The sequence below is a fragment of the Lepisosteus oculatus genome, chromosome 11, assembly GCF_040954835.1.
Source record: "Lepisosteus oculatus isolate fLepOcu1 chromosome 11, fLepOcu1.hap2, whole genome shotgun sequence".
NCBI classification, from domain to species: domain Eukaryota; kingdom Metazoa; phylum Chordata; class Actinopteri; order Semionotiformes; family Lepisosteidae; genus Lepisosteus; species Lepisosteus oculatus.
Window position 1 is genome coordinate 40,355,937 of NC_090706.1, and position 16,755 is coordinate 40,372,691.

The 16,755-nt window shown below is 39.2% G+C and overlaps 1 protein-coding gene across 3 annotated transcripts in view; it reads right to left on the reverse strand.

Annotated features, from left to right (window-relative positions):
• The window catches only part of sgcd (sarcoglycan, delta (dystrophin-associated glycoprotein)), a 177,271-nt gene that overhangs the window by 32,889 nt on the left and 127,627 nt on the right, over nucleotides 1-16,755 (reverse strand). For all 3 annotated transcript variants that reach the window (XM_015349954.2, XM_015349955.2, XM_006631944.3), the window contains 3 exons: nucleotides 10,641-10,742; nucleotides 8,170-8,257; nucleotides 5,988-6,107 (listed from right to left, as the gene is read on the reverse strand). In XM_015349954.2, coding sequence (XP_015205440.1) covers nucleotides 5,988-6,107; nucleotides 8,170-8,257; nucleotides 10,641-10,742 — 310 coding nt within the window. The remainder of the gene's footprint in view (nucleotides 1-5,987; nucleotides 6,108-8,169; nucleotides 8,258-10,640; nucleotides 10,743-16,755) is intronic.

A 16,755-nucleotide genomic window follows, 5' to 3' on the forward strand; every position in this document is an offset into this window, starting at 1 on the left:
ATGAAGTGTAATTTCCTGTCTCTAGGCTAGAGGTGGGAAGTGATTTTGTAATGATGACAGAAGACACAGCTCTGAACAGCACCAGCCTGGAAAACAATTTACCAGTCAGGTAAATCTGATTCCATTGGTGTCACCCAGAGCGATATCAAACAATTTGTCAGGGAAAAATAAATCTTGTGATTTGTATTCAAATATACTGTATGAAGAGGGCGAACCAACTGACGAGATCTAAACGAATAAAGAAATTACAGCATTAAAGTCAGGGACTTGATCATAATGAAACACTGGATACTTCAGCTTCATAACCCACGACGAAAAAAATATATTATGGGAATTTATTCTTTAACTAATGGCTACAGCAAATCACATTGCTATGTACTGTATGTTTTTTGTTCTCAAAATGTGCTCAGTCATCAGTAATGTTTAAATGCCAAATTTATTGCTTGCTTAGTGTGGGCCTTTCTGACTTATTACTGATGATATTAACATGTTTTGCAAGGTTCAGCAGTTTATTAATTAATCTTATTTCACATTTTTCTTAATGCCTGAGGAAACTTAGAAAATAAACCGGGGATGTACTGTAATTCAAGTATTTGAAAACCTAGTCATTCACTTGTTTCTGTAAAGCATTACGCTCCCAGTACTGAACTAAATAATTTTTCAATATATTTTATGTGATTGTGTAAATGGTATTGCCTATAAATAATAATGCCTGCTATTAAAGGAAAGATGTATAACTTTTCTTAAATAGCGAGTGACTGTGGGCCTGCAGCCTGAGTGTGTCAAACGCATCAGATGTAACATTATCCCAGCACAACACACACCCTGGAGTGCAGTACTTCGACTTTCCAACGGCTTGTTTTAGTACAATCCAACAATAAATGCAACAATATCCCTGAGAGACTGTTTTTATTTCTATGAACATTTTTTTCACACTTTTTTGTCATATATAATAGTTCTTGTCACGGGCAGCTCTGGAGGCGTATGAATACAACAGTACTCAGGCTAATCGGCACTTACGTCAGGATGACATCAGAGACCCAGTCCTGTGTTGACCAATGGGAAATCAGCACTGTCTCTTGCCATTATGCAATTCATTTTAATGATATGTAGCATAGTTTTAAAGTTTTGCAATAGCAATATTTAATTTTTTTAATAGTTGGAGGTAAAATTGACGAATCAATTGCTTAAATATTATTTAATTTCCTATATGTTTTAAGTTGATGACTGTCCAACAGTACCACACGGATATTTTTTAAATCTCTCACTAGCTACAAAAGTCTTTGCTAATCTGTTAAACTTTGTAACACAAATCAAGAGATATGAAATTTTCAGTTTTCATATTTAGATTGAGATCTGGAGTTACGTGCTCAGAATGATGAGCATTTTTAACACAGACATGCCATTAGCTGTGTGCTCAATCATGTATAAAGCTACAAGAAATAAACACCAAATCGATGTATCATGAAATTCTAAGAATCTCTTCGTAAACAAAAAAACATATTCCTTGTTTTTGCCTGTATAAAAACTAGCTTGTTCATGGCTATTGACTTGATATCTTCATATGGAGTGGAACCGACATTTTAAAATGCTAAAAAATCATCTGAAAAAAGCAAAAACTCAAGGGACCCCACCTGTGATGGGGCAGTGACAAGCTTGTTTTTGTGTCCCACCCAAGCCCAAGCCCTCTGCTCCCCCAGCGCCTGTTTTGACACCTGCACTGTGTGCACTGACGTCACTCGTACTGTAGAGCCTGAGTGAGCTCTCAGCTCTGTCTTCTGACTTCTACTAGTCTTTTTCCTATTTTTCCACTATTTATCACTTTTCACCTTTCTGCGAGATTGAAAAATAATAATCAAATTCCTGCTGTAATCAAGTTTCTGCCATAAACGCGTATCTGTGTGGCCTTCAGTACTTTGGCTTGTTAAAGCCGAACTAAAACTCAGCAACTTCTCAAAAGCTCCACAGGGCTCGTCAGTATCTTCTGAAGAGGCACATGCAACACTGTACAGTACAGTACGTGTTCATGAAAGAAACCCTTTTCATATCTCATAAAAACGTTTCTTTGAAGTATGAATAATAGGGTTAGAATGAAATAAAATTTAAATAACTTAATTCCGTTGAGGAACTTGTCTAATTGAATTAATCATCTTGCCAAGCTTCCTTTAAAATCTTTTGCATATTGTTCAATTTGTACAAAATAATGAGAAAGAGATCCGAAGATGTACTGTAGTGGTCAAGTTAAGTGCCTATTTAGAGCTTTAACTGGGTTCTTAAGCTTGGAGTTGAACTGCAAAGTATGGAAAGTAAAAATATTAAACTTTTTATCTTCTGTTTGTTCTGAACACTGTTGAATCTATCCTATTGTCATAAAACTATTTTAGTTTAATGAACAATAGCAGGAAACACTATACCAACCCTAAACCTAACCATCCCATTCTCCAGGCACTGACACATCTGTGTACAGAATAGTCCTGCTGCAGTTGTGGTATTTTTCTCCATTGCCAACACAAACAGCTGGTCCTAATTAAGAGAAAATGCAGACACTATATGTCATGATGCAAGCTGCATGTCTGATTTAGGTCAGTAACCCCACTGCCAGGCTCAGATTGAATCAGACCTACTGTAACTGTGGTTCCACAACAAATATTTGGCTCTGGGAAGAGACAGGAATGCTTTTGGAACACCGAAATCTGATACAAAATGACGCTTTTGGAATCTAAAATTGTTGGGTGGGCTGAAGTGTGAATTCAACCCAAGCTCTGGCCACTTCACAGAAGGTCACTAGATTTGGAGAAGAAAAGCATTCTTATCGATTCATCACATGGTTTCTTGACTGTCCACAGCTCAGCAGACACAAAGAAAGGTAATAAAATTAGAACAGCATACATGGTCTTTTGGGACATAAATATAGACATGATTCTGAGTAAACGCTTCAACAGAAGTCGACAGTAGCTTCTGGGACTGAAATTCAGCCTCGATCAAATGGTCCAAGAAACAATTTTAAGTGCTTAGGTTTTTATCCAAAAATAAAACAATACCCTAGATACCAGAACTAATGCTGAAGGAAAGTTTATTCATGCAAAATAAAATAGTTCCTTTCTTATTCCAAGACCAAATACAGAACGAATACATATTGAGAACCTTTTCTTTAATATTTAACACTTATTTCAGCTTATGTCCATTCACAATTAAAACCAGAAAAGTAAAACCATCTTATTTACAGAAATGTTTTTCCAGTGAAAGACAAAATTTCCATCGTGACCGGAAGTCATGGATGCCGGCGTCTGTCCGGGATTTCAACACGGCTGCAATATCCTCAAAGTTAAGTTTGCACCGTGATAAATAACATATTTTGTAATAGTTTCACACATTAAATTTGTTATCACAGCATTTTCCGTGAAGGGGCGGTTGCTGGAATTACATTTTGTTCGGTGACTGAAGTGGATTAAATGCTGCGGGTTTCAGATCAGAACAGGTCTTCTCACGTGCTGTAGTGCGATTGTTTTCCAAGGTTTGGGGAGACTCCAGATACTGGCTCTGCAGTACTTCCTGTTCACATACTGTTCACATACTGTACCCTTCTGCATTGCCTGGGCAAGATGACTCTTTTGAGTGTGTGCACTAAATTCTGCTACCCCTGCTAAACACTCATTTCAAAAGACACTTGCCAGCATCTTACATCGTTTCTGAATGAATGAGCTTTTACACAGCCCAAGAAATCCTCCTCCAATATCAGCACGTTTAATTAAGCTTATAATGTTTTGCTACTTAAAACTTACACTGTTGAGTAATTTGGTCCTAATTAGGTTTTCTACTGCAAAGGCTTTTCATTAACTCTGTGGCACCAATGCTAACTGCATGAAGTTCCCTTAAGTGAAATCATTTATGTAGCTTGTAATTTTTCACTTTATTTATTGTTACAAATTCTTACTTCTAATTATAAAACTGGTGCTTGCCCATTAAAAAGAAGAATTTTATTTGCATTCATTAGCTTATCCAAAAGGACATTGAAAAAAGAAGGTTAATAATAGTTTGAAATTACTTGCTGATTCATATAGACTGGGGATCTGTTTAGATGAGATTAGAGACACCACTCTCTTTCTGGATATTTTCCTCACATCAAGGTTATCGTTAAAAACATTAATATTCATGTCCCCTTAAACCACAGTTTTCTAGGCCAGTTCTTCAGAGAGTTTTCAATTATATATCCAAAATCACACGAAAGCCTTGAAGTCAGAATACACTGGACAAAAGAAACCTCAGACAAGGACTGTGCCTTGTTTGGCTTTGCTGGACAAAACTGTAGCTACAGTACTGTATGTGATTTCAGTTTCTATGTGGCCAAAGTTTTGTGGTAAAACCTGAACTTTGAATGTGTTGCGTACTAACATTTCTCTTAAGGTAATCACTGAATATGTAAGGCAGATAACTCACCAAGTACAGGTAAAACATACAGTAGCTCCAAGGCAGAAGCAACAGAAAAAAGCACAAAACACTGTCTGAAAATGGAGAAGCAGCTTAGTGATGAAAATCCCTAGTAAGATCTCTATAAAATCAGTTTAGGAGACTTTAGGTGAAACAGATCAATCACAAATATCATTACTATACTTGAGGTTCAAACTACAGTACCTTTACTTACTGTATGAAACTTTACTAAGCTCTTAGTAAAATACAGGTAAAATGGAGAACAGATAGTACACATCAAGTGAGCACTTACAGTAATACATCAATGACATTGGCATCTCTTTTGACTTGATTACCATGTTATTGGCTGTTTAGCAGAACAAAACATGGTGATCAAATGTTAAAACGCTCTGTTAGAACACAAGAAAGGTTACAAAAAAGAGTGGGCCCTTCGCTAATCTACCCATGTGGTAGTTAGAAGCTAATGGATCCCAGGATCTCATCCTGCTCTTTCTTGAAAGAAACCAAGGTATGGGCTTTAACAACATGTCTAGGGAGCTTGTTCCACACTCCCACAACTCTTTGGGTAAATAAGTGTTTCCTGCTCTCACACTCTCGTTGATTAATGTATACTAAGTATGTAGGCCTGTCCAGAGCTTATCCAAATTCCCATGGTGGTAAGTGAACAGAGAGCACAAGACTACCCCCTGTGTGGGACGCTAGTCCATCATAGATCCTCAGCAAATCCTTGTCTCCATTCAGGGAACAACTAGGGTAAAGTATTTCAGTCAAGGTACCGTAAAACAGCAGTATCTGCAGTGCACATCCCAGATGTCATGAGTCCAGAGACTTAGACACTAAGCTATACCATGCTGTCCCCTCACTAAAAACAACAAAAAGAGTTTCATTACAACCAATTCAAAACCCCAACAAAGGTCTTTATCTGACGTTGTAGCTGTTCATAGTATTAAAAACCCTGAATAACTAGAGATATTGTCATCTTTTCCCTTTGAAGTAGTGGCAAAAATAACGCTGCCTGAACCATCATTCCCTGAGATACAGTACAGGTAGTGCCCAGCAACCTGCATAGACATCCAAACAGTTCTCTTTCCTGCACACTCTTGTGTATTTATATAATAGAGAAGAGCAACTTAATTTGTCTACACATATAGAAGGAAAGAAAAACACGCATCCTATCTGTTTACTTTGAGCGCTGGCTCATCCAGTAGCTTCTCAGAAACTTTGCACTAGGCTAGCAGATCATGCGACATACAGTACAGTATAATTTGTTGGCACATGAAATTGTAGTTCACGGGCTGAATCCTAATGCTCATTTCGTGCTCCAGCCACACAAATCATGACAGTGTTAATCCGGGTACTTAAGTTTTGTGAAGGTGCTGTGAAGCAGTGGCGCCCCTAAATCCGTTCCGATTACCAGCCCTCACTCTATATTGAGTGGATCATTGACATGTGCCCATTATGTGTTTAAAAGTCTTACAGACGTAAGGGATCGTGACGTGTCTCCGTTGTGACTTGCTAGCAGCCAGACAGCTGGCCAATTGGTGTCGACGTCTGCTCACCTAGAACTCGCAGCCTTTCAGCACCGATGACGATTTCCTGGTCATCAGCAGAGAACAGGAGCTTCCCAGCATTGGACTTCACTTCCAGCATCTTGCTCCTTGCTTCCACCCCACTGGAGCCTGAAAGCGCACACAGGCACACAGATATAAATGTTGTAAATGCCAACAAAATTTCATGCTTGTTCTACCTGTCACCTCAAAGGAGAAACAAAACATCGTATTCCTCGGTCTGCTCCCTGTCAGGGGGAAGCCTTAACTGGATGAGTAAAAATCATTCTTTCACCAGAGCTTCTGAACACCACAGCTGAAATGATTCTGGCATTCAGTGTTTCTAGCTCAGCTTTTTCAAGATCACGGGTATCTGCTGCTCGCTGACCCACTTAGTCTTCCTACCCAGTAATCAAGACGAATAACTAAAATGTCACAGTGGTGTGGGATCGACTAAGTGTTTGGCTTGGGTTGCAAACAAGGAGCCTCTCATCCCACTGCTCTGTCAGCCTTGATGCAGCCATGGCAGGGAGTCTAGAAAATGACAAGGAAAGGTTCCTTGAAGCTTTTCTGATAGTACAGTAAGTGTTCGATTCAATTATAATCGCGTTTGCAGTCTCCCAACGCCTTTTGCTTTATTTGAGGTGAAGAGTATAAAATACAAGTCGTCGGCTGGCGTGTGCGATAGGTTGTTTTTCACCTGAGTGCTCTTGTTGTCTTTTGCGTTCTTGCAATTAAAATATTGGTGCTCAATCTCCCCAGAAGAGCTCTCTTTACAGGATGAATCAACACTGCTAACCTGTCAGATAACATCATTTCCCAGCTGCAGCTGTGCGTCTGAACAAGACTGACGAACAGCAGACCGAGCACACAACACATCTACCTTCTTTGAAGCTTGTTTGTTCCGTTTGCAGCTTTCCTCAGCCGATTCAAATATTTTTTTTGCATGCTTTTAGCACATTTAACGCTGTTTGCCTATCACGCTCACTCTGCTCCTGCCAAAATGTAAATGAACAATTAAGCTTCTTTACAAACTGCAAAACAAGAAATAATAAAAGAGAGCTCATTCCAAATGCAATTCGGTTCGCGCCACGCGAGTGCTTCGCGGTTTTTAAAAGGGCATTAAAACACAATCAGGTTCGGACACGGTGGTGATTCCGACAGCACGTGTTCTGGTGAGTCTCGGTATAAGCCCTCCGTGGTCTGAGGACTAGGAAATTAAAAATATGTTTTTAATTCAGCAAACATCTTCAGATGGCAGGACATTACACCGCGCTGATATCCTCGAACGCCATGTACTGGCAGCCGAGGAAAAGACAGCAATCCACCCCAAGCGAGTTCTAATATCGAGGAACTTGCTCAGCTCCGACATGTCCTTAGGCGGGTCATTGAGGCATAACTTCTGTACAAACTATTAAAACTCATTAGGGCAGGGGTGGGCTGCTCTTGCCTTCAAAGGCTACGGAGCACACTGGTTTTGATGCTATTTACCTAATTGAACTAATGATTTGGGAAAGAGGCCAAATCGCTTGTTAACTGGAAGAGCTCAGGCCACCTCCGTGTGCGGATGAAGGGTATTGGGACGGACCAGCAGCTTACTTTCAGCCAGGTGTGCGGAAAGGGGGGGAGAGGATGGTGAGGGATGATGTGTTTGACAGAGGTAGGTTACATGACAGATGAGCAGTCATTTTCCAACTAAAAAATCAATGGAGGGAATTTTGTTGTGGAGAAGTACGTGGAACAGGCAGAAAGGGGTGTACAACTGCAACCCCATAACAACTGAACACTTGGCCATTTGATATTTGAAACATGGGGATAATTACAAATGGAATGTGGATAAAAAGGGAATGTTTTTGGATAAAACAAAGAGAGACCATCAATCTAAAAAGACAGAAGCTCTTTAATAGAACAGGTTTCATTTAAATTCTGTGAATTCCATTGAATACAGATATAGTGGTCTCCTAGGGTTTTGTTTTCAATTCAGAGTGTTCTCCAAATTATTTAGTCTGTGCCAAAATGGGGGAATCTGCAATTACATACTTATTTATGGCTAAGGTCAAACCATTGGGAAACAGAAAACATGTCATTACTGCAGTAATGCTTAGTTAGAATGCATTTGTAGACCTTTATGAATTACTGCCCTTACAGCAACGTTACTCCTATCTTTTATCATTACCGGGGTTTTTTTTCTTACCTGTGAGAAGCTGTGTTACAACCTGGTTTTTTCCATTGAGGATGTTTATGGAAACGTTTTTGGAGGATTGGAGGAACAGTGGGCTACCCTGGTAAGGAAAAAAAAAAGATCAGCTTGAAATGTCGTGAAGTGATAGAACAGAACGGCAACAGTTCTTTTTTAAGGGGTCTTTGGTGTTGAGGCTGCAACATGAAATACAGACGTTCAGCTATAAAGGCAAGGCAGAAGGCAGTATAATATATAAAGGCAAGCAAAGGCAGAAGCAGTTAGTGCCTGGTTGCCTCTACAGTGTGATTATTGCCGATGTTTTTTAATCAGTGATGTAGATAAGGCTATGACAACAAGAAACCTCTGATCACGGCTATGCATTTATTTTTCAGCAGTGCCCAACAATTTAGTGACCCTTTAAAGAGGAAGTACTGTAGCACATTTCAGAAAAAAACACCCCTGTACATCACTGTTAATTTTTGTTGCTATTTGCTAGAGCATCATAAATACCTCTGATTACATCCTTGTAGGTTATTAAATGCCGAAATAAGAAATACAGGGCGTTTTTATTTCAGCCATGCAGCCCCATCTGTGTTTGTACTGCTGAGCAAATCATGTCGCTCAGTACTGCCACACAAAACAGTATTCCAGACTCCCAGGTGCTGAACGGGAACAACTACAACATGTTTAACGTCAGAGGGCTTCAGCTTGCTTTTTAAAATCATACCCTTAAGTTTTTAAGTCCAGTATTTCAGCATCAGTTCTGAAAATGAAAAGCAAATGCCAAGCCACTTCTCTTGCATTTTCAATAAGTGTTTCCACGACATAAATCCAACTTTAATGGTTTCAAAAGCCTAAATTGATTTGGAGTGTAATGTTTTAGAAGTGAAAAGGACAGTTACAGAAAATTACTTTTCCGTATGAGTCTGAATAAAGTATATGCAACTGTATATATACAATTGACATTTATGACTTGTTAGAGGTATTGGCAAGTGCTACATGTAAGTTCAATCTTATTTCTGTCACAGTCACAGACATTTTCTTTTTCTTTCTGACACCAGCGCTTTGCACTTGTAGAAGAAAGCAAAGATGTTGTTTTAAACAGCTGACACATATATTCCAGTGGAGCAAAATGTTCTTAGATCTTTACTGAAGATGGGTAACTTAATTCCGGATAAAACACTTTTTTTACCAAAGACAAGAATGTGAAAAACAAATATTGTCAACACACACACGTGCACACAAGCAAATGCAACTGGCTTGAATACAGCTGAGCAGTTACGCTCCCTAAATCTCAAGCCTGTGTTATTCTATGATTTATAGGGTAACAGATGGTTCCCACAATTGTCAGCAATAAATTATCAACTTTTATAAAGACAATTTCATTTAAGAAACAAAGCAGGTCTACAACCACAGCTGAGCACGTTGGTGACCCCCATTTTTTAAGATAAATTCCATTACTTATGAGTTGAAACTGCAATGCAAATCATAGCTAATGCATCTTTCTGTCTTCCAAATCCCTTTTACTTTCAAAGGTAATCCTTCATGCTCCAATTAACGTCTTAATTAAAGATAGCAAGAAGCTATTGTTTTGCGATTAACTGTGACAGATAATATTTGGTGTATAAATTACAAATAATATTATACTCCATTTGCACTTTTTCACTGAAAGTGTTTTTATAGTAAGTAATGGTAAAAAAAAATGATACTATCGAATTGTCTAGATAACTGGATATGTTACCTCGTCATGAATGTATTTAAGGTAAGGCCCAAGAATGTCCTGTTTATATGCCTGAAAACGTTTAAGCTTTTATACCGTGGTACAACTAAAGAACTAACAGTTGAAACACTGTGTTGTATGGCTAATAACCTTTCTCTTATCCAGAAAACAAATCAACAGCAAGAGGAATATGAGAAGCTTAGTATACAACTATTGGAGGAAACAAATAGCGCTGCAAATCAATTCAGGAACACTCTTGAGTGTTTATACCGTGTTATCCTAATAATCTTTTGTCACCACATCACTTTAATCAGGATTTTACTAGACTACCAAAATGTCTATTGCTGCATGTTTTTATGGAATTTTTAACAAATGTTTGGGAGGGGTGGGTCCCCAAGGTCTCCATCAGATCTGCTACTCTGACTCGGTGGCATCGCTGCCATAAAAGCCAGCAATGCCCTATTACACCTCTGGTCTTTGCATTCCTCCTCCTGCTCACCTCCACCTGTGCAGCTGCCCCTTGTAAACATCTCCCTCTGCTGGGGGTCTTGACTTTATAATCCTATGCCCAGGTGCTTAGCCCTCAGCCCATCGGGTCAAGCCAAGGAACATTCCTAAGCATTCTTGTGGGCGATGTCATTCATTATGAATCAACGATGTGTCCAAGTCAATCCTTCCCGTGGCACGTTTGTGTGTGCTTTTAGTAGCTCTGATATTATTGTGGAAGAGTTGTCTTTCTAGAAAGGGGATTCTTTGTACTTACTGGTCTTGACTGAATTTCTTTGGCATAGAGAGGCTGTAGGAACTCGGAATCTCCCTCTAGTTTTAGACCCTTGTCAGTGATTCGTAGATGACCCATTCCATCCTGTTGCAGAAGAGAACAGATTGCGGTTAGGATTCATATATATTTTTTTAAAATACATGTGTGTTTTGGTTTAATACTACACTTACTGTATAAGGAAACAAAACTGCTCCTGAATAATTGTAGAAAATCTCTTCCGATCAAAAGGTATAAAAGGTTAATGTCTACTCAGATTCAAATTATGAGGTGTATCAAAAATACTCATTGTAGGAGAAGATGAAAGTACGTTTTTTTTGTAATCACTTTGATTCCCTACCCATGAAAAGCACCTTCTGCATGGAGATCAAGACTTTGATGACCTAGAGGATATGAACCACATTAATCTCCACTTGACAGTCCATACTAAAGTTTCATTTCTTTTTTTTCTATCAGGAGTCTGTAATGTCACCAAGGAAAGCAAATAACATACAAAAACTACACAAGCTTAAAATATTTACATTCTGACTGTCAGGGCTTTGAAGTCAATGCCATGCCAATATAACTTGTATCCATTGCAAATTTCCACAAACCTTTTAAAGTTAAATTAGCTTTTGCAAATGATGATCCGGACTGGCGCCAGTCCTTTTAATTCACTGTTTGAATCTCTTTCTCTTCCTCACGGATTTGCCCATCGCTCTTCATCCTAATCCCCCGATTAGATGCGTCACCTGCTCTGCAAAGCGACTCCTTCCCAGCCCTCCCTCGAGGGATGATTGGAAGAAAGCCCATTTGCCCGAGTGCTGTAAGTAACAGCCAGGGACACAAGACGGATGGAGGTTATTGTATTTCCTGTTGCGGATATTTATTCTTACTGGTGTGAGAGACACACTAGAGGGTGGCCTCTTTGTAAGGTGTGGCTCTCTGCTGTAGTGTGTTTCCTCAGCGTATTTCACACCTCCTCCAGCTCAGTGACAGAACCGTTCTGCACACTACCCAAGTGCGGTTTTAATTTTTTAAGCCTTTAACACAACAAAAAAAAAACAGTATCTGACTTACTAGAGTGTACACTTAGCCGCCCTGCTGGATTGATTTATTTAAAATAATAGACAAACAAATTATTATTTTTTAATGTATGAGAGACTGCTGTCAAAGGCACTGAGTGCTTTGGCATAGTTTATTTCTCTTTCATTTAAGTTTGTGTTGGTGTAGCACCATCCATCGTGATTGGTCTCAAAGGAGATATCACAGTAGAGAAGTGTGTACTGCAGGAAAGGCCCCACTTTATAAAGCGCTGAAGAGCAACTCCCATCTGGGTGACCATGTCCCAGCTGTCCTTTCTTTCATGTCGCAGCCAGCTCTTGAGGGAGACATTAGTCTGGAAAACCTGGTCCAGATGGAAAAGCGTCACCTGCTGGTCCACCAACACCTCTTGCAGCAGAAGGCCCCATCCTAGAACCGCCCAGACCCAGCCAGGCTTAGCTTCTGAGATCTGGCACCAGGTGCTAATACTGCTTTTTATAATATTCTGTAACAGTTACATTTCACTATGTATATACGTATCCTGTGTACCCTGCCTCCGTTCCGGTGTACACTGTCTCAGTTCGCACAGTCTTCTTTATTAATATTAGTATTATTAGTCCTGTCTACATTGTCTTTGTCAGTGTCTTTCTGTAATCGCACTGTGGACCGAGAGGAATGATGTTTCATTTCACTGTATACTTGTATATGACTGGAATGACAAATAAGCTTGAACTTGGACTTAAAAGAAATGTTTCTTCCTCAAGTGGAAAAGATTTAAAAGCTGTACAAGTAAAGTAAAAGTATAAAAGTAAAGCTGTCCACCCGATGTTTTTCACAGCTTTCTTGCCCATGGTCTTGCTGGCTATCCACGAGGAGGAGTACAACAGGTTTAATACACAAAACCTTGTTCATGGCAAACCTGGAACACAGACACTGTGCGCATCTCATGAATCATTCAGAAGGTGCTGCGAGACATTCCTCACACACCGAGTATATCTTCTCTCAAGCCGCGCTCAGCTGGGAATTAGCACATCGCGGCTTGTGTGCCACAGTTTATGCAGCATCAAAAAGTAATTGATTTCTAGTAAACATTTCCATAATGTTGTTACTGCTCTGTGCACTTAATATTTATTGGAGGTGAAGGTGGTTCTGAGCCTCTGAAAGACTGGGCCTGTCGGGTATCGTTTTGATTGCATTAACTGAGGGAACCATTTAATATGCAATAAAACAGCCTACAGTGATTTGCTGTGCTAAGCACCCATTAATCAAACCATCCTGCAAAGTTGCCTTAAACAATCTCCCTGGCTTTTTACGCTGAAAAAGAGAGTTTATAGAAAGAGAAAAAATGATTAATCCAACTTGATGATTAATAAAACTCATCATTACTGTTGCCATATTTGAACTCTTATGATAAGGTGAGTAATAAAAGCATTAATTTTTAAAAATGAGAACAAACCAAGGACAAACTTAAAGAAGTGAAAGTTAATCTTTGAGATAATTACTATTATTTTTTACTACAACATCACTCAATAGAGATATTCACGAGATACTGTATTTGTGACATGTTGTGAAACGGATTGAATAGAATTGGTAATGCGCAGTTTATCACATTTTGATCTTTAAACGTTCAGTACATCGGAGTCTTCCAAATGACAGACAGATGAGACTGTTTTTTTTTTCTGTGCGCATGTAATGCACTCATCGACCTAAATATTAAGTGACTGATCAACACTCATCAGATCACGTTGTGTCTCTGCAAGCAACATGAAAAGATGCAAAAAGACATGCTGTGTATTGCTTCAGCTGCCCAATTCCACTTTTCCAATAAGCTAATTTAGGACTTGAAACATTTGACAAAGCAGGTGTTTGCTGATACAGATGCTTGTGTTTGTGAAGTGACACAGAGTGCACAACCAGTGTGTAATTTAGTATTACACACATACACAAATATTGTATTGTACATACTGTAAATGTGGATAACTTTACATTCAACCATTTAATGTACTTACTGTACATGCTGATTATGTATACAGTAAAACTGCTCACACATGCACAGTATTACAGGCAGGATAACATAAGCTCTGCAGTTACAGAATTGCATTTAACTCCACCCAGCATCAGCAAATACAGTATAGTGTTACTTTATATAAAATATACAGTAACTTCATTAAGGGTCTTACCACTGTGACTGCCTCACGAGGTACTAAGAACAAAACCAAGCTTAATGTTTTAGAAATGGTTGTATCTATTGTACAGTATCTCTCAGAGAAAATGGATGGAGCAGATCCGTGCTCTTGTGATCAAAACCTTCAATAAAAGTTGAAGGTAAAAATATAGCATTATCGATACTCATCCTACATGTAAATCTACTGTTAAAACCATGAGATTTTATCTAAACTGTACACTTGCATGAATAGTGTGCTCTTTGATAAAAGAGCAGTAGATTTCCCTCCCTGTGAAAGTGCATGGGCTATAGACTCTGCACCACAGAACAAAATAGTGAAAGAGAAGGGATCCATATTGAGAATTAAGTTCAATTATTTTACTAACCACTTGTAATTTAAAGAAAGACAATTTAGGGGCTTATTGTATTACCCCTAAAGCTCTGAAAACAACCAAATCTTATGATTGAAAAAACGATTAAAATAAAGTATAAAGTGAGTAGGTACAGCTGGTGATAACATGAGCACGCCTGCTTGCTAGACAAAGTGTGCAATTGAAGTTCTGTACTGAATAAAGACTGACAGGCATTTAGGAACATAAGAAACATTACAATCAAGGCAAGTACCCCCGATATATCTTGCCTGACTGGCTGTTAGTAGTTTAGTGATCTAAAAGTCTCATCATTCCAGGGAGCCAGCAGCTGTCTGTGTAAAAGATAGCCTCCTATTTTGAGCCCTTCATGTGCTTGCCCTTATTTTCAGCTTGTGGCTTTGGGTTCTCACTTCCTTCTTGATCTTGAAAGTAAACCCCCCTGTGATCACTGCACAAATGTCTGTCAAGGATCTTAAAACCTGACTGAAGTCCAAAAAATGGACTCAAACCTGAATGCCTGAAAGGGTGATGGCTTTGCACTGCATCCACCTGGTTAAGATGACCATTCAAACACAAGATTAAAAATACCGCTTTGTTCTTTATTCACCATCCCTCACATTCCTCTTCTAACCGTGTTTTCCCCGTCACTTCCCCTTTTCCAGTCACTTCCGGATTATACCGTCTGCACAGGGTCCTAAACTACGTATCGTTACAGTGTCGTGACCTCTAAATAGATGAATGGCGCCTGTATCTTCAATCATTCTTATAACCCGATTCCTTTTGCCAATATTCAGCAGGATCCACATTTTGTAACAGTTTTGGCTAACTGGGTGAAAGCTTTCATGGTAAATGCTAATCACTGCAGCCATCCTATCTAATCTGATATGATGGATTTGCCATTAGAGAGATTCAGCCCTGCCTAGCACATCTGTGAGGACATTAATTGGACATCTAGAACCTGGGTCCTCTACAAGGGTCACAGGCCTGTTTTTGAACTGTCCTCTTCACTACTGTTGACTGTCGGGGGCTCCATGACTGTTTGTTGATGGTTCTGACACGCCTGAGTGCCTGACACTCTGTTTCTGCAAGATCCCTGTTTTGTTTAATTTTTTGGAGGCAGTGAGCTTGATCTAAATTTTGTGATGAACCTACATACCTTGCTATATGAATTTACCGATTCATTCCCAGACGCGTTTTATTGGATATTCTTGGATATTTATTGGATGCTTACAATAATTTCCACCATATGAATTGATGTTATGCATCAAAGAGCCTTTAACAATTCAAGGACAAGAACAGAAGAAGCCATTGTCTTTACTATGCTGTTGTGTTTGTATGTTGAGATGAATATCAAAAGAATTGAGTCCGTTCTGTGTCTTAAATTTTTTAAACCAGAGAACTGATGCATTTTTCTCCCATTAAATCAATTCTGGGTTTCCAAGTAAAACTAAAACTAAAAAGAAAGATCGTTTCCTTCCATTAACCTGAAAACCAAGTTTTGCAGCCTCTCTTCATCTCTGTTGATTCAAGCTTGAGGAAAGCTTCATTACTGCTCTTCTGCTGAACATTTGTTACCAATCACTGTCAGTAAATATAGACTTTCTATTAACGGTATATTAAGCAGTATAACAGGAAATAGCCCAAGCAACCATTCTGAAGTGCTGAATCAGCCACCTTTGACAGTGTTTGATATCTGTTTCAGCACAACCCTTGTGATCTCATCAGTCCTAATCTTTCTGGCCTGGTAATTAACAGCTTGTGTCAGAAGTCCAAATTGTACTATTATCTTTTTTTAGACATCTTAAAGCCCATCATTAATTGCCAACAATTGAAGAAGATCTATACTTCTTCTAGCCCTGACATGCAGCATGGCTCTTCTTTCTGGCCCTACTCCAGCTCTTTACTTAGACTGGCTTGATGTTTTACCTGCAAATCTACAGCACATGAACAGTAAGAAATAATAATGTTTCTTTATTAATTGTATTAGCCCTATACAATTTCTTGCATTAGGAATTTGTCTTTTCACATACCCCAGCTTTTCTCCATGGAGACACAGACACATAGAAAGGGAGAGAAGCTGGGGGTCAGAGCACAGGGTCTGCCATTGTATGGCACCCCTGGAGCAGTTGGAGTTAAGGGCCTTGCTCAGGGACCCAACGGGGTAGGATTCCTCTGCCAGCCACAGGATTTGAACCAGCAACCTTCCAGTCACAGGCACAGATCCTTAGCCACAGAGCCACCGCTCCGCCCTAAATAAGAGAGTGTGACCAGTAGAACTGACTTCAGAACGACTAGAACAAAGAATTAAACAAAAGACTGAAAACCTACTGTAGGTCTAGCCCTTGTTAAGCTCTGACTACAGTACGGGAAAGGTATAATGTTTGCCCAGCTCTAACATTGCTTAAAAAAACCTGACCTCCTTCATTGCATCTTTGCCAACGTTTGCATGTGGCCACTGTTGTCATTTTCTCCGAAAAAAACTGAAAAAACATTTAGTTACAGCGTCGTTGTTACTTAATTGCACGTTCTCACAGAGGTTGGA